Raw genomic sequence first — 25,206 nt, 5'->3', positions numbered from 1 at the left:
GGAGCCACCAGATACTGAGCGCAAACTAGATTCCAAGTGGTGTATGTGTCTTAACTGACTCAGTCCTCCAACACGAGGAAGCAAGTACTGTTATCATCTCCCTCTTACAGATGAGGACACGGAAGCACGGAGAGGTGACGTAACTGACTCAAGGTCACACAGCGACTAAGTGGGCCAGGATCCGACGCAGCAATCTCAGATACATTTTTTTTTTTTAAGATTTTATTTTTAAGTCATCTCTACCCCCAACCTGGGGTTTGAACTTATGGCCCAGATCAAGAGTCACATAGTCTACTGTCTGAGCCAGTCAGGTACCCCATGAACTTAAAAAGAAAGGAAGGAAGGAAGGAAGGGAGAGAAATCTTTACTTGGAGCCCCTGGCTGGCTCAACAAGGCACCAGGGACCCCCACAGTCAGCCCCTGGCTGGAGCCCCAGCTTCCCCCTCCCCAGCAGAATGACCTCTCCAGACTCTTCTAGAGGAATTCTCCCCAGAAACCCAGTCAGTCCGTGAAATGAGAGGCAGGTCCTGGCTTCTGGGGAAACCAGGCGGCCCAGAGTCTGTTGAGGAAGCTATTCCTGTTGCCCCCACCTCCACCTGTGCCCTCCCTGCCCCCCAGCACCGCTGTCAGGCTTGGAGCCCATGACTGTCCGGTGGGAGGGGAAGCCCAAGGGGGCTGCACGTCAACAAGCCTCCCGTCTGTGGCTGGGAGTCGAGCCTTCATGGCGCTGCTCGAGGCAGCCAGCAAGGCTCGGGAAGACTATCCCGAGACAGGGGGCGGGTTAGGCTGCTTCCTGAGATGAGACTCCCGACTTCCTCCCAGAGGAGGACACCTGCTTGGCTCCTGCTCGGAGGTCCCAGTCGGAGGGCAGCGACCATGTGCCCCCTGCGGGCACCACACACAGCGCACCCGTACCCTGCTTTCTACAGCAAGCCAGGGGCAGCAGCTGCTTGGCACCGGAGCCCATGGGCCACTTACCCACTCATAAAATCGCCAAAAATGTAGAGGCCGTTCAGGTTGGGGTACTCACAGCCCCGGTACACATAGCCGCCGGTGACAGACTTGCCCAGTTTGTGCGGGTAGGCGAAAATGGGCAGGATGTCATCTGCAGAGAGGGGAGAAGCTGGGATGAGCTTGCCGGGCAGCCCCTCCCCCACAATGAGCGTGGTAGGTGGTCTGAGTCTAGAGGGGCAAGAAGAGGTGAGGTCACCGGGAGGGCTGGAGTTGAGGGCCCCACGGAGTCAGGAAGGAGGAAGGTGCTTAGGGCTTGGATAGGGTGGGGAAGAGAGAGCACGGGTTTGCAGGGATGGGGTGGGTAGGGAGAGCCAGGAGCAGCCCTGCAGCGCTGGGGAGGCGGGGAGAGGCGAGGGGAGATCCAGGATGGGGGTGCACCAGGTCCGGAGGCAGGCACTGGCGCACACCCCATGGCATGGGGTATGAGCATCTCCAGGAGCTCGGGGCGGTCTCGATGCGCCACGGGGGCGCGGGGGGCACAAGGGAGGCACTGAGCACAACCATGGGAGGGGGGATGCAGAGCCGGGGAGGTGGGCCCCCGGGGGCGCGGTCACCGAGGGAGGCGTTGGCGCAGAGCTTGCGGTCGTAACACTCGAAGCCTTCGCGGGCGCGCCAGCCGTAGTTGCCGCCGCGCTCCACCAGGTCCACCTCCTCGAACTTGTTCTGGCCCACGTCTCCGCAGAAGAGGCGCCCGCGGCCCGCGCCGGTTGCGGGGTCGCCGCGGTCGAACGAGCAGCGCCACATGTTGCGCACGCCCAGGGCGTAGACCTCGGGCCGCGCGGAGGGGTCGTCCACGAACGGGTTGTCCCGCGGAATGCGGTAGAGGGGGCCGCGCTCGTTGCGGTCCACGTCGATGCGCAGCACCTTGCCCAGCAGCGCCGACCTGCGGGGCGGGGGGGGGGGGGTGGACAAGGCGCAGCTCGGCTCAGCCAGAGCCAGGGTTCACCCCAGGGCACCCGGGGCAGCCTACGGAAGGTGCCGGGCCAGGTCAAGGCCAGCCTAGGCTGTGGGGCCAGAGACCCTGGTTCAAGTCCTCCCTAGCTGCTTACCAGCTAGGTACCCGCATTCAGGCATGCATGCGTTCATTCATTGATTCAGCATTTCTGGGGCACCTTCTCATGTGCCAAGCAGCGGGAAGCGTTGGACATACTCACCCTCTCCTGTCCCATCTCATCCTCACCACCAACCTTTTAGGTCGGTGAGTACCACTGTGATGCCCTCTTAGAGATGGGGCAGCTGAGCTCAGAAAGGTCACATAACGTGCCCTGTTGTCACACGGCTAGTAAAGGGTGGGCTGTAAAAGGTGGGCACACACAGCAGGACCCCAGAAACCCAGGCTCGCGGCCACAACACTCTTCCCAACTTCCCCATGCCTGTCTCCTCGCTGCCAGGTGAGGGTGCTCCCTTTCCCTCCTGTCTTCTTACAGGGTTGTCCCAGGGAGTGAAAACACTCCCCCAAGACTCAGATGGACAGTTTTCTTCCAACACTCAAGACAGTGACCGGAATGTGGAAGGGGCTCATTCAGTGTTTGGCGAGTGAACGGCCGTAATCGAAGTCAAGTGCAGAAGTACAGGGGAGGGCTCAGGCACGGGGAGAGAAAACGCTGCAGATCTCAGCAGGAAATGGGAGGCTGGAGTCCTTGCTTTCTCTCTCACCATCGAGGACATGAGGGGGCAGAACGGCCCCATGTCAGACAGGCCTCAGCAGCCCTTCATCGCACATGCCACACCCACCACCCCCACCTCAGAGATGAGGCCACCCAGGCTGCCGAGGGGGACAACTTGCCACTCCCCCAGGCAGCTCTGGGCTGGTTGGGCCACTCCCATGGCACCAGGCAACATGAGTTTCTGGGGCCCCAAGAGCGAGGAGAGCTCTCTAGAGCACCTCCTTATCACCCGGCTCGTGTCTTCGCTTTGAGCACTCTAGTGCCCCCCCATTCCTGCCCTGCCCCACTGCTTTTCCGGCAGGACTGAGCAGTGTGCACGGCTGTGTACCCTCATTCCAGCCCAGTGTCCGCACCTCAGCCTCCAGCTCACCATCAGACGTCTCAGCAGTGCCTTCTTTAACCCTGGAAGGGGCTCCCACCCAGGAATCCCCCATGGTTAATCCCCCATTTGTGGTCTCTTATGTCTTGCTCTGAGGAGCCCCCTGACGCGCTCCAGCCAGCTGGGCACGAAGCTTCCGATCCCACCCTGAGCCCCCACGCCTCGCAGCCAGCTTTATGATGCAAGTGGGCAAAACTCATAGCAGCAAAATAATGTTTTAAGTTCCGTCCAATTATCCCCAAATCCTTAATTTCTATTTTCCCCACTACATCGCTAAACACATCCCAAACATGAGAAGGCTGCAGGGATTCTTACACTGTCACGTATGAAAGCGCACGTCACGGACTGCGAACACTTTAATTACTGTAATCAACATCACCCTCGCTATTTTTACTTTCTGGGCTAAGGAAGGTTTTGTCATTTTTGCTAAGAGAATGGAAGAGGCTGCCCTAGATATCCTCATTGACAGCGTGCGTGTGTGTGTGTGTGTGTGTGTGTGTGTGTGTGTAGGAGAAGATCGAAGATCAGCAGGCCATCTTCTCAAGCCCAGAAGTACAACAGCAAGCCTGAGCCTCAGTTTCCCATACAGCCCTGCTCTGACCAGCTCACACTCCCCATTTGGTCTGGGAAGGCTCCCTTTCCTTCCTCTGATTCGAGCAGGGCTGGGCTGACTTCCCAGAGGCTCTCTGATGTCCTTTATCAGGCATCCGTGACAAGTGGGTTCTATGCCTGCCCCTCGCAAACACAATCACCTTTACTCCTCATGACAAGCCTCCCCCTGGAGATTATATTCTTCTCTCCAACCGGTGAGTAGAAGTGACTTGATGGGGGTCCCCCACTGGCTAGCTGCAGACTGAGCTGGGACCCCAAGCCCTTTCTACTTACTGCCCTATGCTGCATGGTTGAGGAAGGAAGTCCCCCTGCAGAACAGTATATAAACCAACCCACTGGCCAGCCCAAAGCAGAACATACTTGTTTTGAGCATTTCCGAACTTCCCAAAGGGGTCTCCAGCCATCCCGCCATCACCAGTAAAGATGTAGAGGTACCCATCATCCCCGAACAGCAGCTGGCCCCCATTGTGGTTCGAGGCTGGTTCTTCGATCTCCAGGATTATCCTAAAAGAAGACAGGCGACACCCATCAAACAAAAAAACACCAACCTCAGCCAAAAACACAAAACAAGATCACACCAATAAAACCTCTCTCTTGGATGCCATTTTGCACTTGAAAAGACTTTTCATATATTTTGTAGCAGGTGATTTTTGTAAGGGTCTAGTAGGCTGGGCAGGGATAATTCACTCCATTGTGCTAAGGAGGAACCAGAGGCTCAGAGAGGTTGAGCAACTTGTCCAAGGTCACACAGCCCATAGGTAGCAGGGCTGGGACTAGAACTCAGGTCTTCCTACTGTTCCCCACTTCTACCTCCCCAGTGCCCAAGTCACTGGCACAAAAGGTTTCTTCTTAATCATAACTACCTGCCTACCAGCCACATGAGACGAGCACTTTCTACACACACCTGTCATTCGTTGTGTACTGTAATTTCTAAGGAGGTGGGCTGCACGGGGTGGGTTGTGCTCAGTTACACACTCAAGCCCTCAGGGATCTCCTTTAAGGCCGTGGCCTTCTGCTGCATGGCCAGCCAGCTGGCTTCTGGTTAGGGTTCCAGTGGAGTGGAAAGGCAAGAAGACAGGAGAAGTCGCACTTCGCTGGCTTCTGGCACTGCCTCCAGAAGGGGTGGTTGCAGGAATGGGAACAGTGGCTCGCAAAGGGGGACTCTTGGGTTCCACCCAGACATCTTGGTACCAGGAGCAGCAAACTTAGCAGCAGAAAGACGTCTTCTGTTCTGATCCCCCGGGTTCTTGCAATTACTAATCTTTAGGTCACTTTGACCTTCCCCTTTTCCTTCTCCAGATCCTCCCAGTTCCTTTGTAGCCAAATCCCTGTTTGCTTAGGCTTTCCAGGATAGGTCACTGACTTAACTAATCTCTTATTAATACTGAGAAGAAAAACCAAGGCACAGGAAGGTCAAGTAACTTGAACCCAGGACTTAAGGGCTCTGGAACCAAGACTGGAAATCTCTCCATCGAGGCCAATATACATCACTTGGGGGGTGAAACAGAGCCCCAGACACCAAGTCCTCCCTGGAAAGGACAGCTTGGACTGTGAGACGTCCACCTACCACGGGGATCCCAGCCCTGGGAACCAGGACTGACAGCTGACTTGGGCAAGGGTGACCACTTGGTCTTGGCCCCTCCCTGAGCCCCTACCTCTCCCTGAGTCAAGTTAGAGGCTTGTGCTTGACAGGTCCCCAGAGGACCCTCACTGAACACTCACTCTGAAATAGTCTCCTCTCTATACTGTGTGTTCCACCTTCTGTTTTTACCAGGAATCCTTTTTGAAAAGTTAGCAATGAAGCACATCCATTCTGTCCCTTTGTCTCTCGGTATGAGCCATGTGATAACTTGGTATCTCTTGGAGAACGGGTTGCTCAGCCTCGTATCAGATAATGAGAATTATGCTTTCTCCTTTCGCTCTGGCTGTCAGGATGCTCACAGTCAAAATTAACGCTGCATGACAAGACCTACATTAGCCTTCATGTTAGCCAGCCTATTTGATTCCTTCTCCTTTTTATACTTTCAATGTCAAGATTTTAGTTTTATTAATTGTCCAATGTGCCATTATTTGCCTTTTTGCCTCAGATCAGTCCTGTTCGGCCCCTACCTGCTCTCTAAGTCAAAGACTCGGATCCTGCAAACTACATTTCCCATGCTCCTTTGCTGGCTGGCCTGCAGCTAGGGACAGCCAATGGAAGGCTCTGGCAGGAGACTGGAAGGTGGGAGGAAGGGAGAAGCCAGGTTATTTCTCCCCAGCGCCCGCGCTCACGCGCTTGCCTTCTCTCTCTCTCTGCTGGACAAGCCTTGGCTGCAGCTACACTTCCTCCCTGGCTCCACTGCCCAGACCCACTGTGTTTCCAGCTGCCTCCTGCTCTGGGGCTCTAGCAACCCCACCTTCTCACCTCGACCCTCCAGCCCGAGAGGTGGAGACAGCTTCCTCCGGGAAATTCAGGCTTACCTTACTTCCTCCCCAGGTTGCTCTTTCATTTCTAATGCCTGAGGAACTAATTTCCAGTATCCAGTCCTGCCTGTTGACCTACTACTTGGCACGGGATTTATTTTCCCGTTGGACCCAGACTGATGCAAATGCCCTTCATGGGGGGCACGGATAATACACAGAGATGGGGCTCACGTTGAGGGGGCTGAATACACCTGCTGGGGTGGGGGGGCAGAGGGTCGGGGGAGGGGAAGTGGAAGGTGGAGCTCAGGAGACAGACACACCGGGATTCCAGCTCTGAGGCTTCCAGCTGTGTGGCCTGGCCGGTATTTCACCTCTCCAAGCCTCCACTTCCTCACCTGGGAAATGGGGAGCCTACTGCTACCCTCATCGGGCGCTAGGAGAATCGAATGCAACAAACCACCCGCAGTGGCTGATCCAGAAGTCTGGACATGATCCTGGGGTGCCGAGCCCAAAACACGGGCTCAGCCCCCCTCACCGGGTGTGATGGAGGGTTTAAGACCGGTGCAGGTCCACCCTGTGCGTACTGGCCCCCGCCAGCCCAATCCCAGCCCTGCCCCCCTCCCCGCCCCGGCGGGGCCCCTCCAGGGAAAGCACCTCTCCGAGCCGTGGTCCACGGTGTTCACGTCGTCCGCGGACACCCGGAACTCGCTGATGCGGATCCATTCGTCGAAGCCGAACCCCACGGAGTAGTAGACATAGAGCTTGCCGTTGTGCCGGAAGCTGGGGTGGAGGGCTATGCCCAGGAAGCCCCGCTCGTCGCCCTCCCAGGGCGAGGTGAGCACCGCCCGGCTGATGTTCAGGAAGGGCTTCTCCAGCCGCGAGCGGTTGGGCAGGTAGGCCCACACCAGCCCCACCTGCTCGGCCACGAAGAAGCGGTGGGTGCCATCCTGTGCGTGCACCATGGCCACGGGGTTGCGCAGCCCATTGGCCACTTCCTCCAGGCACAGCTGCAGGCAGCCCTTGGCGTCGGCCACCACGCGGCCCAGGTTGGAGTTGAGGTTCTCGTTGACCAGCAGGTAGGGGAAGCAGTAGTCCACGTCGTCCAGCGACAGGTAGCGGCAGAACTTGGCCCGGTTGCCCTCCAAGGCCCAGAGCTCTCGGTCAGGCGACAGGTGGCGGAACAGGCCCCGACACGTCTGCCACATGTCCAGACAGTAGTCCTCGCAGAGCCCGGGCACAGTGCGCAGGGGCGTGGACGGGTCCTCGGCATCGTAGAGGTGGGCCGCGTACGGCGAGCATTCCTGCAGGGACAGGGCCAGCCCCGGGATGCTGTGGGCAGGTGCATACCAGCTGCGTGACCGCTGGCCCGGTACCCACCTGCTAGAGCCTCAGGCTGCCAGCCTGTAAAGTGGGGACAACGCCATCTGTCTAGCAACACGGGAACTCTCCTCGCTGGCCGCAACCCTCACCCTCCTGTCCCCTTACCCTCTTCCTCTTGCCCTATTGCTTCTGTCGGCACGAGCAGCCACAACCACTACTACTACCGCTAGCGGCAGCAGCTGACCTTGAGCCCCTACTGGGCGCCAGAAAGGGTCTGAGACAGTTTTACATACGATGCCCCAGCCCTATATCGGCGTGACTTACTCCCCACTTAAGGGACAGCTCCTCAGAGAGCACACATCCCCCACCCCAAGTACCTCTTAGCCTCCGACTCTGCTTAAACTGCCCCCCACCAAGAAACCCCAAATAAAAAACCTTACCAGGACTCGGTATCATAATAAAACTTAATGTGTCTGAGTGTTTACTGTCTATCTTCCTTGGAACCTAAATCCTACGAGGGCAGGTGTTTTGTCAGTCTGGTCACTGTGTGTCCCAGAACCTCACAGTGCCTAGCACAGAGTGGGGCCAGAGTGAGTGCTTAGGGCGTGTGCTAGGCACTAACTTACCTGACCTGCCCTAGACAGTGAACGGCGCTCCTTCCTCCATTACTCAACCTTCACAAAGGCCCATGAACGGAAGAGTGCTGCAGACGGGGGACTGAGGCACAAGTCCCCCCACAGTGTCATTCAATGCCATTCGGTCAGTGCGGAGGGGTAGGGGTTTGGTCTGGGGTCAGCCCCGCCCTCCCCAGCTCTGAGGAGTCTGTCTTGTGGCAAGCTGGTTACACGCCTGCCCACGTGTCCCACCCCCCTCCCCCGCCAGCCCCAGCCCTTTCTTCCTCCCTTGCTCAGAAACCTCAGGTGGGGTCTTGAGCTGACCTCTTGCTCTGGGGGCAGATGGCGCAGCCACCCTCGGCCTCCCTGGCCCCTGCTGAGGGTCCCCCACTAATGAGACACTGGGGGCCCCACGCAGTACCCCTATGGGCACGATCTGGAATATGGAGCGTTCATGCCTCCTGGGGCCAAACTTGGAGCCCTGGGAGGAGGGAGCTGATGGATAAAGTGTTCTGCCCTCCACCCTGTCCAGCAGAAGGTCCTGATTCACGGTGGGGATGGCTTCTTCGAACCACGCTCCCCCTCTGCTGGCTGGGCCAGGCTGGGTTCCAGCAGGAGGCCTCCAGGGACAGGAGGGGGCAGACTGCCCTCTGGCGTGTGTGTTCAGGCCCTGGGCCAAGGGTGACGCCCTCCCTTTCAACGACTGTGGTCACACCACGGCCTTGTCCTCCTGGCACATTAGTGCTACTGTGAGGCTGAGGGCCACTTGGCGACGTGTGGTTGGTCTCTGGTCAGCCGCTGTCCCGGGCCCAGACACGAAGACCACGTTTCCCGTGTCACCCTTCGCTGATGAGGTCGCTACGCAGTACCATCTCCCTCACGGCCCCCCGGAGCCTCCCACATGTCCGGCCAGCAGCTCTGGCTGGGCTAGGAAGGGTCGGCACGCACACACGCCTCACTTAATTTTTGCAAGGTAAGGTCACTGTGACTCCCATTCTATAGATGAGGAACTGAGGCTCTAGGAAGGCCCTGTGCCAAGAAGTGGTTACACCAGGGCTCAGACCCAGCCCTCATGACTCCTGGACCGCCGCTCTCCCCGGATTAGTGAGCAGTGTTTCCTTTAGCAAGCACTGACCGGACGGACACAGACTATGTGCTAGACACCGTGCTCAGCCCCAGAGACATGACAGGACTAGAAGAGACTTCTAGAAGCCAGTCTGAGTGCCCTCCACTGGTCAAAGCCCAGCCCAGAGCTAGAGAGGGAGCACAGAGGCCTCCAGGGACAGCCAGGCTGGAATTTGAGCCTCCACGCACCCAACGCTGGGCCTGGCAAGCCCTTACTCGTGGCCTGTGTACTCTTACTTAAACACAATGCAAACTTGGTCCTCAGACCCAAGCAATCCAAAAGCAGGACAGGACAGGGGAGTGTCGTGATCACTGCTGGCAAGGACAATCAATGGAAGAGGCAGGAGAAAACCCAAGAAAAACTGGTACAGTATCACACTGCTCAGCCGCCTGGGCCATTCAGCACGGAAGCAAACAGCCTGCTGCCCAGAAACAGCCACTGTGGGCTTGGGGACATCCGTGACTCACCGCCCTGAGTCCCCAAAATTTCTATAGTCTACACCTGTTCCTTAGGAAGGCTGAGACCTTGCACACGGTGTTCTCTTGGGAGGATACTTCCTCCTCTCCCATTTCCACATCTGGCAAACTCCTATTTATGGCTCCAGGCCTAACTGAGAAGCCTTCTCGGACTCCCCCCACGCCCTCCCAGGACTCCCACCCCTAGCCCTATTGCATGCTCTCCTGGCTCTCTGCCCGCACCTCAGACACAACATCATCAGAATGTAACTGTGGCTTGTGGGGTGAACTTTCCACTTGTGCTGGCACCTCCCCATGGCGAGAGATGACTCAGCCGGTCTGTCTGCCTAGGACTTGATTATCTCTTGGTATGTCTATCTGTCCCGCAGACTATGAGACCATCCAGCACACAGTGGGGCTCCAAGAAAACAGGCAATATGAGAGAGTTATTAAGGGAAGGGCTTTGGAGTTAGAGTGTACTGCAAACTGAGTTTACTATTCCCTGTGTGACCTTGGGCAAGTTCCTTAACCTCTCTGTGCCTGTGTCATCGTCATCTGTAAAAGGAGAAAGGAATTCCAACCTCATAGTTGTTGGGAGGAATAAATGAGATGATGCATGTGTTGTTCAGTAAATGCTCAAACTAGATGAACTCTCAATGTTTCCTCTTCCAGGAAGGCTTCCCTGACTTTTCCAAGGAAAGTACAGCCTTTGTCCCCATGCCCCATAGTGTTCAGTCACCCTTGGGAAGGCTTTTATGTGTTCTGATAAGATCGGTGTGTCTGTCTCCTGACTTGAACAAGGGGACTTTTGAGGCTGGGCTTGTGACTTGCCAACTGCCTCTGGGCCCAGGACCCAGCACAGGGCCAGGTCCTAACAGGCTCTGGGGAAACGTTGGTCCAGTACATGTGCCCGCAGGAGATGTTCCACATAGATTTCCATCAGAAACCAGATTGGATGACTTCTGGTTACACAGAGAGGCAAGCTCAGTTATCCAGGAAGGTCGTGGTGTGCACACTAGGAACCTGGGGGCCATGTGTCCCAAGCTGCCTTTTTTCCTCTTGATGACACAGGCATTGGCTGGATAAGGGCGAAGCCCTCAGAAAGAGTCTGAAGGGGCCACAAGGGACAGTCACCCTCCAGCTAAGGAGCCATTCTGGGCGCCTGAAGGAGTTGCAGGGGCCTGACGGGGGGCAGGCTCTGGAGGGGACTGTGGGAGCGAGCATGTTTCCATGGGACCCCGCCTCCCTACGGCAGATGCGAATGCTTCAGTGCTGTCATTGACTGAACTTTGTAAATAAGGCCCGTGGCCACCTCCCAGGGTGGAAATCAAGAGGTGATGAATCCAGACAGGGCCCTGGCTCCCAGGCATCATGGGCCTCCCCCGAGCACTCTCCTGCCCTCCCTGCCAGAGAAACTGTGATCCAACCTCCACTCCCATCCAAGTTCACTCCAGACGTGAGGTCACTCTCAGAGACGCCTGGGGTAAAGGGCTAGTGGCCATTCCACCACTGGCTGCCCAAGGCCAAGCCCTGCTGGGAAGAGTCTCAAGGAAAGAGGAGAGCCTCCTGCAGCGAGGGGTAGGAGGACTGACCCTTCCCTTCCCCCTCCTAGGACCCGCCCACCTGATTTGCCCTGCTGAGCCTAGCATGTAGTAAGTGCTCAATTACCAAATGTGGCGTGGCTACATGAACCAGCGTGTGACCACAGGGGGAAGGGCCGGGTTCCAAGGCGCCCCCAGGCTAGTGAGACAGATGCTTGGCCAGACCATTCTGGCTCCCCCGAGATGCCCAGCACAGGGGCTTTGCGCTCTGGCGCTCCGCAGGGCTCCCTTCGTCATCCGCTCCCAGGCCTTCTTATTCCTGACCCCGATGGCCCACTCGCATGGCACCGAGTGTGCGCCAGGTGCCCAGCATGGCCATGCCTGAGCTGTGTGACCACTGAGCAAGTCCCTGTCTCTCTGGGCTTTTTCTGAATTGGCCTCTGGGCCCCACTGCGTCCCTGCCGAGGGCTGAGAAGCCACTGAAGGCCAAAGAGGCACTAGAGAAATCCCACCCGAATCCTCCACTGAGCCCTGAGTATGTGCCCTTTAGTCTGTGTGGCAACTCTGAGGGACGCCTAGGAGTGCCCCCATTTTAAAGATGATGCAATGATGTGCCGTGGTGACCTCCCCAGGGCTGCAGAGCCAGGAAGCGGCAGGACCCAGATCAACCCAGTAAGCCTAACTCCAAGCCTGCCCTCCTGCCCTTCCCCCGGCTGGCTGCAGGCTGTCAGCGAGGCTGCCTGGCAAGACACTTCCACCCAGGTCTCGCTGCCTGGACAGTGGGCCAGGGCCAGCCTAAGGGCTTTCTGGCCTCGACTCCATTTCCCCAGGGATTCTGGTCAGTCACTCCAGAATCAGACCCATGCAGGAGGAAAAGGAGCAGCCAGAGCACAGTCCTGTGGGGGCAGAAGCAGGGGCTCTGCCCTCAGAGGGGATGGGACTGAGAGGTTACACCAAAGGGATATGTCCCTCAGGTGGTCCGAAAGGATGAGAGCCCCTCTGCCTGGTGGGGGCGCTCCCAGGGAGGGTACAGCAGGAACCGGTTGGGGCGGGAAGGGCCAGAGACGTCGCCCTGGCTCACCCAGGGTGTGAGCGCCCCTTAGTTGGTCCAGGAAGGGGGCGGGGGCTCTGAGATGGTGTCCTCAGGGCAGGGGAGGGGCCCTCACTGGGAGCAGCGTCCCCCATACTCCTCCACAAACCCAAGTCTAGCTCATCACCCCGCTCCCTGCTCCCCGCAGGTCCAGACCGTTCCCGCCTCCCCTGGGGCAGTTGGGGGGGGGAGGGAAGCACTGAGAGGGACAAAGCCTTCCCATCCTGGTAGCCCCATAAGGGCGGGACTCCTGGAGGCCGGGACACTGAGGGGCTGACTTCAGGAGGTCCCGGAACAGAGGGGACCCCCGAACTCCAAGGGAGCGATGACATCGGTGTGTCTGGTCCTCTTGCTTCCCAAGGGGAAACTGAGGCCGGGAGAATGTCTAAGTCACGAAACTAATGAATGGCAAAGTCCGGCTCCCCGCCCCGCGCGGGATGACCCCGCCCGGGGCCCGCGGTTCCAAAGCCCGCCGCCCGCCCTCTATCGCCGCCCGGCGGGGGCTGTCCCCGGCGCCCTCCCGCCCGGCCACCGAGGCCCCGACGCGCGCCGGCTCACCTGGCACAAAAGGTCGAGCGCGTAGCCGGCGCACGCGGCCCACTCGGCGGCGTCCACGCGCGCCGCCAGGGCTCCGAAGCGGCCGGCCAGCGCCGCGTCCTGCTCGGGGGTGCAGCAGCCGAAGGCCGAGTACTGCGCGCAGAAGCGCAGCGGCTGCGGCGGCCGGAAGGGCGGCCTGAAGTCCAGGCACTGCGGGTGCGCCGCCGCCCCGAGCGCCCGCAGCGCCAGCAGGGCCAGCAGCGCCCCCGGCCCGGCCCGCCCGCCCGCCATGCCGCCGCCGCTCCGCCCCGGCCCGGCCCGGCCCGGCCCGCGGAGGAGGAGGAGGAGGCGGCGGCGGCGGGGGGCGGGCGTCCCGGCCCCGCGTGCCCCGGGAGCCCCGGGGGGGGGGGCGGGGGGAAGGGGCCTCGAGGTTGGGGACCGGCGCGGCTGGGAGGACACCCCTGGTCTGGAGACGCCCCGGCGGGGTTGAACGAGGAGGGGCGCGGCGCGGAACTCGGAGCTCGGCGCCAGCTCTGTTCCCGCTGTTCCAGCGGCCCCTACCTCCAGGACCCGGAGCCTTTCTTAATACAATGGCGACGGCCTGGCCTCGAGCGGCCCCAGGTGCAAACGGTTTCCCGGTTCCGCCCAGGCGGCGGCTTCCCAACGCCCCCCGACCCCCGACCCCCACCCCCGGCCCGCCCCCGCCCCTGGCGCTATTTAGCCCAGGAGATGCGGAGACTCCGTCCTGCCGAGTGGGCCGGGGAGGGACACAAGGGAGCCAGTGGCCGGGAATTCTCACCGAATCACTTAAAAATAGGAGTGCGACAGGGGAAGGGGCAGGCGTCCCTAGAAGTGAAACCGAGACCTAGATTGGGGAGGGAGGATGGGGCCGCTCCCCACCCCAGGCTTCTTCCCTTTCTCCCTGCCTGAGCCAGCAGATTTCCCTACAGCTGTGTCCTACTGGGCACCTCGCTCTCTGTCCTGCAGCCCCTGCCCCTGCTCCTGCCCTACATCACCCGCCTGGGTTATGGGTCCGGCCATACAGATGAAAGAGCACAGGCTCCAGAAGCTTGGAGAGCTCACCAGCCTCACACAGCAAGCTTGTCCAGGAGAGCCTTCCGCGGACCTGGAGAGTCACAGAGAGATCTGCTCACCTGCAGCCAAAGTCTTGGAAGCCAGAAACTCCTAGGATGGCTTGAATGGTCATTTTTGGGAACCGTGGGGGGCTGAGTATGGACTAGTGCCAAGTGAGAGGCTCCTGGGGGGAGGGCCACAGTCCGAAGGAGGAGGCTACAGTTTCGGGATTTGATCTCCAGAAAACTCTGCAGAGGACAAGTTACCCCCGTGAACCGTGAACCGTAGCTTCAGAGTTCTCGGTATCAAAGACTTGCTTTCCAGGGGAAAAGGCAGTACCAGAGACTTATTCACCCTGGGGGGTGGCATTTTCCCAACTCCGACCCCCTCTAAACTTGGAGGCTTACTAAGAAACACTAGTGAGTGTTACAGCCCAAGGACATAAGAAATGTTACAGAACATTTCTCCTCTCTCTTTACCGCCACCGAACAGTCTCCCAGTGTAGTAACAATGGTCACACACTTGATCTAAGGGAATCATAGGATCTCAGGGTCTTAGGAAGTCTCAAAGACAACAGGGGAGACCCAAACAAGGCCAGCAGGGGAATTTGAAGCTGAGAGTTCCTACAGCTATGCCAAACAGAGCCCAAAATGCAACCCCAGCCAAGAAAAGACACAGTCTGAAGAGAAAAAGCATTCAGAGCCAGACTCGGGTTAAGACACAGAATTTGGAACCATCAGAGAATTTAAAATAAGTATGATTAATATGTTATGGCTCTAATGGAAAAAGTTGACAGCGTGCAGGAACAGATGGGAAAGGGAAGCGGAGAGATGAAAACTTGATGAAAAAAACTTAAAAGAAACTATTTCAAAAGGAATCAAAAACACTGAAACAGAAATGAAGAATGCCTCTGATGAGATCATCAGAGGACCCGTCGCTGTCAAGGGGAGACTCAAGTTGCTCACGGAAGACGTGTCAGTAGGAACTTCCTAAACTAACATACAAAGAGGGGAAAAATGTTAAAGAGGCAAACAGAGCAGAACATCCAAGATCTACGGGACCATTTCAAAAGGTGAAACACATGCGTGATTGGAAAACCAGGAAGTGAAGAAAGAGACAATGTAGCAGAAGAAAAATTTGAAGTAACAAGGGCTGAAAATGAAAGTTAATGGCAAATACCTAACAACAGATCTGGGAATCTAAGAAAATGTAAGGCAGGATGAACACCGAACAAATTGACACCTAGGTGTCTCATATTCAGAACCAATGACAAGAAAAGCTTCAAAGAAGCCAGATGGGGGGGTTTGGGGGGAAACACCAACTCCTTACCTACAGAGGGACAAAGGAGCTCCATACCACATCGCTGATGCAAGCAGGAAGAGCACAGAGCAGAAGCTTTTCAGAAACAATAGAAAAAAAAACAAACCAAAATCCACCCAAAATTCCTCACCAGTAGACCTGCCCTACAAAAAAAATGTTAAAGAAATTCTTCATGGAGAAGAAAAATGATAAGAGTCAGAAACTCAATGTATCAGATGATGATAGCATATGGTTGGGTAAATGTGTGACGGCAGGACTGCTGGGCGCAAAGCAGGACATGGAATACTTCTTTACAAGGTACCTGCACCATGCAGGGAACAGAACGGTATCCATTGAAGGTGGACTTACATTAGATAAAAATGTCTATGTCCTACAGGGGAAAATTCTCTGCTGGACTTTTTCTATAAGTCTAAAATTGTTCTGAAATAAAGTCATAAGTAAAATGTAAATTGCATACTCTAGACCAACCACTAAGGTCATCCTAAAAAAGAAGCACAACTGATATTCTTTGAAAGGAAGTAAAATGAAATCATAGTAGTAGATGCTCAATTAAAATCAGGGAAGGCAGAGAAAAAGGGGGAAACCAAGAACATGTGTAATCATTAGAGAACAGTTTGGATGGGCGCCTGGGTGGCACAGTGGATTAAGCTGCTGCCTTCCGCTCGGGTCATGATCTCAGGGTCCAGGGATCGAGCCCTGCATCGGGCTCTCTGCTCAGCGGGGAGCCTGCTTCCCCCTCTGTCTCTGCCTGCCTCTCTGCCTACTTGTGGTCTCTCTCTCTGTCAAATAAAATAAATAAAATCTTAAAAAAAAAAAAGAAAGAAAGAAAAGAGTTTGGAATGGTAGTGTGTTAAGATATTAATCACTTTAAATGTGAATCGTTGATATAAAGCAATTAAAGTTCATAGATTGTCAGAGTGGATTAAAAAACAAGGTGCAGGCACCCTTGGGTGGCTCGGTCATTAAGCGTCTGACTTAAGCTCCAGTCGTGATTCAGGGTCTCAGATCAAGCCCTGAGACAGGCTTCCGCTCATCAGGGAGTCTGCTAAAGGTTGTCCTTCTCTCTCCCCGTTTTACCACTCCTCCCACTCATGCTCTGTCTCTCTCTCTGTCTAAATAAATAAATAGTAAATCAATCTAAAAAAACAAACAAAAAAACGAGGCCCAGCTGTTGGTTATGTACAAGAAACCCAATTTAAATGTAGAGACTCAGACAGGTTGCAAATAAAGGGGTTGAGAAAGATACTACACACTATCATTAATCAAAAGAAACCCAAGTCGCTATGTTAGCTTCAGACAAAGCAAACGTCAGTATTAGATCTGGGTTCTAGGGGCGTCTGGGGGGCTCAGCCGTTAGGCGTCTGCCTTCGGCTCAGGTCATGATCCTGGTGTCCTGGGATTGAGGCCCGCAGCAGGCTCCCTGCTCAGTGGGGAATCTGTTTCTCCCTCTCCCTCCGCTGCTCTCCCTGCTCATTCTCACTCTCTCTCTCTCTCAAATAAATAAAGTCTTAAAAAAAAAAAAAAAAAGCCTGCGTCCTCTGGGGGCGCCTGGGCGGCTCAGTGCTTAAGCATCTGCCTTCGGCTCAGGCCATGATCTCAGGGGCCTGGGATGGAGCCCTGAGTCAGACTCCACGCTGTGCAGAGTCTGTTTCTCTCTCTCTCGGCCCTCCCCCACCACCCCTCATGCTCTCTCTCACAAATAAATAAAATCTTAAAAAAAGAAAAGAAAAGAACTGGATCTTCTAGTCCCTGCTAGACTCACCTCCCCGAGGGCAGGTGTCGTGGCTGTTGACCCCCCCGGGTGGAGCATCTGGCTTGTGCCGAGCATTCTGTCAATTTTATGGACTCATCGGCACACGGGTTGGATGAAGGAAGGAGTGAGCAAGTGAATGAGCGAATGAATGAATGAATGAATGAATGCTCAGACTTTGCTGTCTCCGTGAGGCTTGAGCTCCTCCCACAGCCTTGGGTCAGGTGGACTGGACAATTCCACCCAATGCCTTCTGGGAGTGAAGGATGTTATGGGGACACAGGGAGAGGACACTGCCTGGGAGCAGGGACAAAGCTGGTCCTTTGAGCCTGTGTGTTCGCAAACCCCAGGAAACAACCATGGGAGCCAGCCCCGTGGCTGAGGAAAGCCTCTAGATTTCCCTCCCCCGATACAGGCTTTATGCTGTCAGCAAATGATTCAGGGCCCCTTGGTGCCCATCCAGAGGTAGTGTGGCATGAAGGGGACACAGCTCTGCTGTGGACTCCCCCGCCGACCCCATGCAGGACCGGACTCAGCCCTAGTTTTCCCGCCTCTTGCGTGAGCCCAGGCCACTGCTAGCCTCTCTGGGTCCCAGCCCTTCGGTCCTGAGAGCTGCCTGAGGGTCCAGGAGCTTTGTCCACATTTCCAGAAACCTAGTGGGCACTGTTGGCTGCCCAAACCAGGACACTCAGGCCAGCAGGACACCCACTTCTGTCCAGACTGGGTCAGTTGGGACAGCTATGCCATCAGCTCCTGGCGACCAGACCTCTGTTAATTACGTGGTCATTAGTTCCTTCTCCAGAATGATCAGAAGGCCATGGGCAGCCTGTTCGTCCACTGGGCGACCTGCCCTCCCAGTCTCAAGCCCTGTGTTGAATAGTCCTTTTCTTCCAGGCCCCAGGCCTCCTGTGGCCATCCGCTGCAGCAGAAGAACATGCTAGGAGGCACCTGGCGAGCCCTGGAAATGAGTCGGTCATTGCCACTCTGGCAACTGGACAGACTAGCCTGTGTGGTGTGGATTATGGCTGGACAAGACCTGTGGCCAGCAGAGGTCTCAGACCAGAGCTTAAGGGCTTTTGTAAACATTTCACACCTACAGAAAACTATAAAGAAGAGAGGAAAGAACACCCAAGATCACACCACCAGACTTTGCCAAAGTGACTACTTCGCTGCCTTTGCTCCAGAGGTCCTCGGTCATTTTAAGACATGAGGGTACTGTGAGCCACAGGCGGGAAGCCGTGTGAGTTAATAACCAAGAGCAATGCGCTCGAGCCCTGACTTGGCTTACTGTGACCTTGGACAGGCCATTTAACCTCTCTGTGCCTCGGTTTACTCATCTGTGAAATGGGGAAGGTGGGCGAGGCTGTCAGAAGAGAGCATGGCACAGAGTGTGTCCTCAGTGAGTGGGAGCAATTACAGACCCACGCCCGCGCCCTCCCACCAGCCTCATGGCCTGTTCCTCTGCCCGCACTGGAAGGTTCTCCTGAAGGTGCAGACCACAGGCTACACAGGTCACCTGCTATGTTCTTAAACTTTGTATAAATGATCTCTTGCTGCACTTTTCCTTTTGTGACTCGCTTCTTTGCCCTCCGTCCGGTGTTTGGGATCTGTCCCCACCAGTCAGGGCACCCTCTCTAACTGCTGTCTGCAGTGTCCGTCTTCGTACATGCCGCCTTCTACGGATGTCACAAATCCCCGAAAGGCAGCTCAGACTGTGCCTGAAGACCGGCCTGCTAGCCAATCTGCTGGTTTCTCAGAACCTCTATTTTTAAGTTTAAACCTGGAAAAAGAGGGGCGCCTGGGTGGCTCAGCGGGTTAAAGCCTCTGCCTTCAGCCCAGGTCATGATCCCAGGGTTCTGGGATCGAGCCCCGCATCGGGCTCTCTGCTCAGTGCAGAGCCTGCTTCTCTCTCTCTCTCTGCCTACTTGTGTTCTCTGTCAAATAAGTAAATAAAATCTTTAAAAACAAACAAACAAACAAATAAATAAATAAACCTGGAAAAAGAAAAGCAGAAGACAGAACTAGTGTTTACCACAGACTGTGGCTTGCCGGGGCCTCTGCCCAGACCACCTCCTGCCGGCCTCACACCCGTACTACACACTGTACGGGGGAGCTGCCGGGGACACAGATCAGCCCTCAGGTCCCAGTGGGGCCACAGAAACGGGGATCGTCCTCCCCCCAGATGCTACCCCACCCCCACCCATGGGCTGGCAGGACCCCCCTGGGTCTCCCTTGTTCTTCTGAACTTCAGGGGTCTCACAAGAACTTGGGGGCACATCTGCTGGTGTGCTGTGGCCCCACCATCTCCCTCCCTGCCCCACCCACACCGGGCTGGGTTGCCCCTGCTTTCTTCACCATGTGCAGATGGGGAAACTGAGGCACAGCTTGCTGACAACAAGGAATTGTAGTGGGGTCAGGAAGTGGAGAGGTCGGAATCTGAACCCGGGCTCAGTGGCACGACCCTTCCCTGAGGCCCCTAGGGTGAAAGCCCAGGTGGAGTCACAGAGGGCTGTCACTGGGGCCTGCTGGGTCCTCCCGCTCGCCACCAGCGTGGGGACTCAGGGCTCCAGCCCTCCGTGACACCTCTCAGGACTCAGGCTGGCCAGCATCCGCTGCTTCTTCACTGCTCCCTGTGGCTTTGACCGAGTGGCTGGTTCAGTTACGAGCACACAGGAGGTCTTGGCGCCAGCACTCTCGTCTTCCTTCAGAGTGGGCACTGCCTGCTGATTGTCCAGGGCCCTGGCTCCCCCAGGAAAGTGGCCCGGACACCAGATAGCCCTGAGCTTCGATCTGCACTCTGTTTCTGCCTTGACCTTGGGGGAGTCCCACCCTAAACCTCAGTGTCCACATCCGCACCACCAGACAGCCCAGATGTTCTGGGGAATTGAGATTTCTAGGGTTCTCCTTTGACATTTCCTGTGCTCTGTTCTGCGGACCAAGGGTTCTGGGTCTTCTTATCAGGGGTCGGGGCTGTATAGGGTGTCGCGGTCAGGTAAGTTGGGAATCGCCCCATTCCAAGCACCTTCGCAAGATTCAAGACATACCTCTGCATGCTAAAGGCTCTGAAAAGTCCTGCAGCCAAAGCCTTGTTCTTACATTTATTCAAGTAAGACATCTGATTCCCAGCATACCTATTAATACTCTTCTTCTCCATTGCCTTCATACACAACTAAGGCAGAACTCTCAGAGCTGTGTTTCCTTGTCTGTAAAAAGGAATTTTTGCCTGGCAGGAGCAGAGAAGAGTTAGGTGGAAGATGCCATGGCAGGGGCCCCAGAAGGGGCTGACTGGTGCTGCCTGCCCCCGGCATCTTGAGAGCAGAGGCACCTCCACCCTTTGCCCCAGACAGAGGCCCACCCTCGTTCCTGCACAGAAGCCCCGGGGGAGACCTAATGCAAACTCTGTGTCCTGCTCCATGGGCTTAGGGCTGGGAGAGTTTTTTGGAGGCTACCATGAGAGCTCCTGCCTCCTGGGAAGCCGCGTGCAGACTCCCCATCCTCATCCCCAGGTCCCAAGAGGAGTAAACACCAGTTTTGCTCCTGTCCTGTCAAGGTCCCAGACCTGGGAGCTACGGCCTTGCCCTACTTTGTGCCCAGTGCTCTTCTCACACACTGTGCATGGTTTGCTCAATCCTGTCCTGGGCATGCCGGGGAGGGGGAATCCCAACCAGAAAATAGCAGAGTACTTGTTTCACAACCAAAGTTCCAGGGAAAATCCATGGACATCAGCGCTGGAAAACAGGCTATTAGTCTAAACTTTTTAATTAAGATTTATTTATCTATTTATTTATTTGAGAGAGAGAGGAGGACCATGGGAGGAGGAGCAGAGACCGTTTCAAGCACTGAACGCAGAGCCCAACGTGGGGCTTGATCTCACTACCCTGAGATCACAACCCTGAGATTCCAACCTGAGCCGAAACCAAGAGTTTGACACTTTCTTCTTCTTCTTTTTTTTTTTAAAGATTTTATTTATTTATTTGACAGAGATCACAAGTAGGCAGAGAGACAGGCCGAGAGAGAGGGAAGCAGGCACCCTGCTCAGCAGGGAGCCTGATGCGGGGCTCGATCCCAGGACCCTGAGATCATGACCTGATCTGAAGGCAGCGGCTTAACCCACTGAACCACCCAGGTGCCCCCAAGAGTTGGGCTCTTAACGGGACTGCGCCGCCTAGGCGCCCCCAGGCTACCATTTTAAAGACAGGAACGGGAGGCTGCCTCTTCCCTCCTCTGCTTTCTCTCAGTCTCCCACAAGGACGGGAGCCCCGAGTCCGTGGAGACAGCTCTCCTTACCTGATGATTCAATAAGTGGGAGAGGGAAACCTATTTTAGGACATTTGTCAAGTCTCATCGGATTGTCACACCTCTGCCCAGAACCCTTCCACAGCGACCCATGGGGCTTCCCAAAAGCAGTTTGCATCATAATCCTCGCTGCAGAGAGCCCCTGGCTGGTCTCAGATCAGGCTCACCCCCACAGCCCTGGAGGGCGAGGCGATGCGACACCACAAACTAAGGAGACAGGGGTTTTGGGCAATAAGGCTTCCTCTCCATTGTTACAAACAGGGACCTGCCCCATGTGGGGAGGGTGAGTCCTACTTTGGCCTCAGAGTCCTGGCCATTCCTAAAATTCCAAAAACTGATCTCTGAGTTTGCTGAGAGCTGGAAACATGTCCCCTGACACCCAGAGAGTGCTCAGCTAATAGCAGACAGCTTACAGAGAGCCAGAAGTTCATCCCAGAAGAGGGAGTTTTGAGCAGAGAGATCTGTTCCAGCCCACAGAGAAAGGATCTCTCCAGACCGGGAGTTGCCCAAGTAAGGGGTAAGCTCCCCACCACCAGAGGCATGCAAGTAGTTGCTGAGCAGCCTCCTGTCCGTGCTACTATAACTGGGAGGAAATTCAGTCCCTCCCAAGGTTCTTTTTGTCACTGAAGATCCACGAATGTTCAAATCTTGCATGCATTTTTAAGTACAGGCAATATTTCCATATAGTTCAAAAATCAAAAAGCACAAACTAAACCCAGTGAAAATGGTTCATTCCCACATGTACTCCAGCCCCCCAGCTTGCCCTCCAGAAGCCCGTGGTGATGCCAGCTTCTTGCATGGTCTTCTAGAGTTTATGCAAGCATCTGCATGCTTGATCATTATTTTAAAAATAAATACACTTTCAGGGTGCCTGGGTGGCTCAGTGGTTAAGCGTCTGCCTTCGGCTCAGGTCATGATCCCAGGGTCCTGAGATCGAGCCCCACATTGGCAGCCCGCTCAGCAGGGAGTCTGCTGCTCCCTCCACCCCTCCCCCCTGCTTGTGCACGTGCGCTCTCTCTCTCTCTCTCATGGTCTCTCTCTCAAATAAATAAATACAATCTTTTCTTTTTTTTTTTTTCTAAAGATTTTATTTACTTACTTGACAGAGACAGAGAGATCACAAGTAGGCAGAGAGGCAGGCAGAGAGAGAGGAGGAAGCAGGCTCTCTGCTGAGCAGAGAGCCCGATGCGGGGCTTGATCCCAGGACCCTGAGATCATGACCTGAGCCGAAGGCAGAGGCTTTAACCCACTGAGCTACCCAGGTGCCCCAATAAATACAATCTTTAAGAAATAATAAAAATAAAAGTAAATACACTTCTTTCCTTGACAATGGATTTTGGGCAGCAGCCTGCTAACCCAGTCTCCTCCAGGGGTCCGCGTCTATAACATGGGGTAATGCCCACCTCACAGGGCTGCCGACGATGATGTTTCCCTGGTGGCACCCAGCCAGCTGCCTGGCACAGCGCTGGGTCCTGAGAAAGGTCCCACATCAGGGGATGTCCAGGAGCGAGAGCCTGTGCCCATGTGGCTGCAGAAACTTCTTGGGCCACCAGGGGGCTCCTTGGAGCTGCCCGGTTGTGCTAGTGGCCACACAACCACCGGAGATGGACAACCCGGGAGACTCCTTGAGGGAGGGAGGCACCCCGGCAGGCACCTGGGCTGGGCCTTGGCGTCTCCAATTCCCAGAAGAGTTGCCCTGTCCTCCTCCACCCTCCTGCCGTCTTCCTTGTCCATGAATACGGGGACGAGCCACTGAGGTCCCCTGGGACCCCCTCACTTCTCCTGAAAAGAAGTTCTCAAGCAATCGATTCTGTTGTTGCTTTCATTCAGAGAGACGAAGAAGAACAGGTGGTCTTACCCACACAGCCAGAGCCACCGCCTTGCCCTGTCCTATCCCCTCTGCGACACCTGGACCTCAGGCCCAGCGCTAGCGACACTCCCTGGGGGACCTCATGGCCTCGGCTCTGGCCCTTTGCCTATTCCTGAAACCTCCCTGCAAATCTACCTCTCCTGCTCCTGCTGGTGCTGGTGCCTCTGTCTGGGCGCCCCTGTCCCTCCCAACCCCATGCCTGCCGAGATGTCCCCATCCTGAGGCTGTAGACTCTGCCTCCAAGCCCAGAGCTGAGGCAGGGGAGTGGGCCGTGTCCCAGAGGCCAGGACAGGATCATGTGCTATTCGCATCTCTTTCCCTTAGCAGAACAAGATCAAGCTGGAGCCCTGAAGCCAGGAAGCTGGGAACCTGTTCTGTGGGCTCTGCTATGGCCTTGGGGGATCACAAAGCATGGGCCTGGGTCCCCACGGCCAGCAAGCCCCCCTGTACCCCCGCTTCCCCTAGTCAGAGCCAACACCTGCTGGGGCCGCGGGACTGTCCCCGCCTCATCAGGTACACGGGAAGCCAGCCATTCCAGAGTCAAACTCAGCCACAAAGTCGATCTACAGTCACATCCCAGGGAGCCCCGTGTCCCTCCAGCAGCAGGCCAACAGCTGCTTCAGGGGTACGGCCTGGAGGGGTCCAGATGTATGTCCTTCCTGGACACCAACCAGGCTGGGGCAGGCACAGTTTGAGCTCACCCAGTCCACCTAGGGGCTTTGGGGTGTGTACTGTTGTGCTAGGGCGAGAGGCAGCAAAGTGAGTCACTTGTCCAGGCACACACAGGGAGTGAGCAGAAGCCCCAGGACTTGAGGCCAGGCCAACTGGGCCTTGGTCCATACTCTTAACCAGCAGGAAGCACCGTCTTTGGGAGCAGGGGTGCTAAGTGTGTGCAGAGGGAGGGAGCGGTGCTTTATAAAAACAGTGATTGCCTCTGCTTGACTTTTCCTTCTTCCCACTCACAGATCTCCGCTGGTCTGTCACCAGACACATCCAGGGGCAGGTGGGTAGGAGCGGCTGCCTGGGTGCAGGGTCTGATGGGGGGCGGGGAGAACCCCATGCCGTGACCCAGGCTGCATGGCGGGGACCTCTGATCCTCAGCATCGTCCTGGGGCCGGCTGGGACTGGACGCTGCCCAGTTCTAGGCACTGGCCCAGGACGCGGCCCCAGTGATGCAGTCACCCAGATCTGCCTGCCTGCGGCACTGCCCTCAGCAATAATGCTAATTAGGGCCATCATTAACATTCTATTGGGATGATGGTAGTAACCACGGAGACAGTTTGGCGTCGTGGTCAGGAGACCAGACTCTGTGTCAGGCAGACGTGGCACACCTACCGCTGAAGGATCCTGGACCAGTGATTGGGCCTCCCTCTGCCTCAGTTTCCTCCTCTGCAAGGTGGGATGAACTTGCCGGGGGCGTTTGTTTCTGTGGACCGCCTGGGGCTCCCGGCCAGCCTGTCAGGGACAGAGCCTGAGCAAGGGAGGCCCTGCAACCCCCACTTTGGGCTTTCAGAGTGAGCCCCCTGCATCCCACAGAAATTGCAGTCTCAGAGTTCCCACAGCCTCCGCAGCTGCCGTCATCACCCGATAAGCAATTTCGGGCCCTGAGACGACAGCCCTCGGGCTGATGGCTTACATACTTCATCCTCAAGGCACCTTGCAATTTTAATTAGGTCAGATCTCATTATTTCTCCAGATCCCTTTCCTTCAAGAAGATAGGAATCGGACAGGCTGCCCATGTTAGAGATAGGGTGCCTGAGGCCCACAGGAGGCCAGTCCCTTGCATTTAGCCTTAGGGGCAAAAGCTCAGGGTTCCTGTAAGGATTCTGAACTTGGCCTCCCTAATGTAGTTCCTGAATTAGGCTCCCAGAGAAAGAATGGGACACAGAGAGTGCTCGCACACAGGATCATGGGTGGCTGTCGGGGGTCAGGGAGCTTCCAGAGCCATCCATCCCATGAACAAGGTCCCACTCCAGGCCTGTAGCTCCCACCGTCACCTGCTTTCTCTGCACAGATCCCAAGGTGATCCCACAGGGGACTCCTGCTGCTGCCCGAGTCTGAGAAGGGGCAGGGGTATCCCTGGGCTGGGGGCTGGGGCTGTACATTCCTGAACCTGTGTGAGCTGGTAAGAATACACA

The 25,206-nt window shown here is 56.2% G+C and overlaps 1 protein-coding gene across 1 annotated transcript in view; it reads right to left on the bottom strand.

Annotated features, from left to right (window-relative positions):
- Nucleotides 1–13,049, bottom strand: part of HHIPL1 (HHIP like 1) — a 30,362-nt gene extending 17,313 nt beyond the window's left edge. Inside the window, exons 1-5 of the mRNA XM_045073573.1 lie at nt 12,780–13,049; nt 6,730–7,376; nt 4,033–4,176; nt 1,569–1,897; nt 979–1,105 (exon numbers count right to left, since the gene is read on the bottom strand). Coding sequence (XP_044929508.1) covers nt 979–1,105; nt 1,569–1,897; nt 4,033–4,176; nt 6,730–7,376; nt 12,780–13,049 — 1,517 coding nt within the window. The remainder of the gene's footprint in view (nt 1–978; nt 1,106–1,568; nt 1,898–4,032; nt 4,177–6,729; nt 7,377–12,779) is intronic.
- Between the last annotated feature and the right edge of the window lie 12,157 nt (nt 13,050–25,206).

Source organism: Mustela putorius, unplaced genomic scaffold (assembly GCF_011764305.1).
Source record: "Mustela putorius furo isolate JIRA1106 unplaced genomic scaffold, ASM1176430v1.1 tig00000129_pilon_pilon_pilon, whole genome shotgun sequence".
In the NCBI taxonomy this organism is placed as follows: domain Eukaryota; kingdom Metazoa; phylum Chordata; class Mammalia; order Carnivora; family Mustelidae; genus Mustela; species Mustela putorius.
Note: the sequence above shows the minus strand (reverse complement) of the source record. Positions and strands in the feature narration are given on the sequence as shown.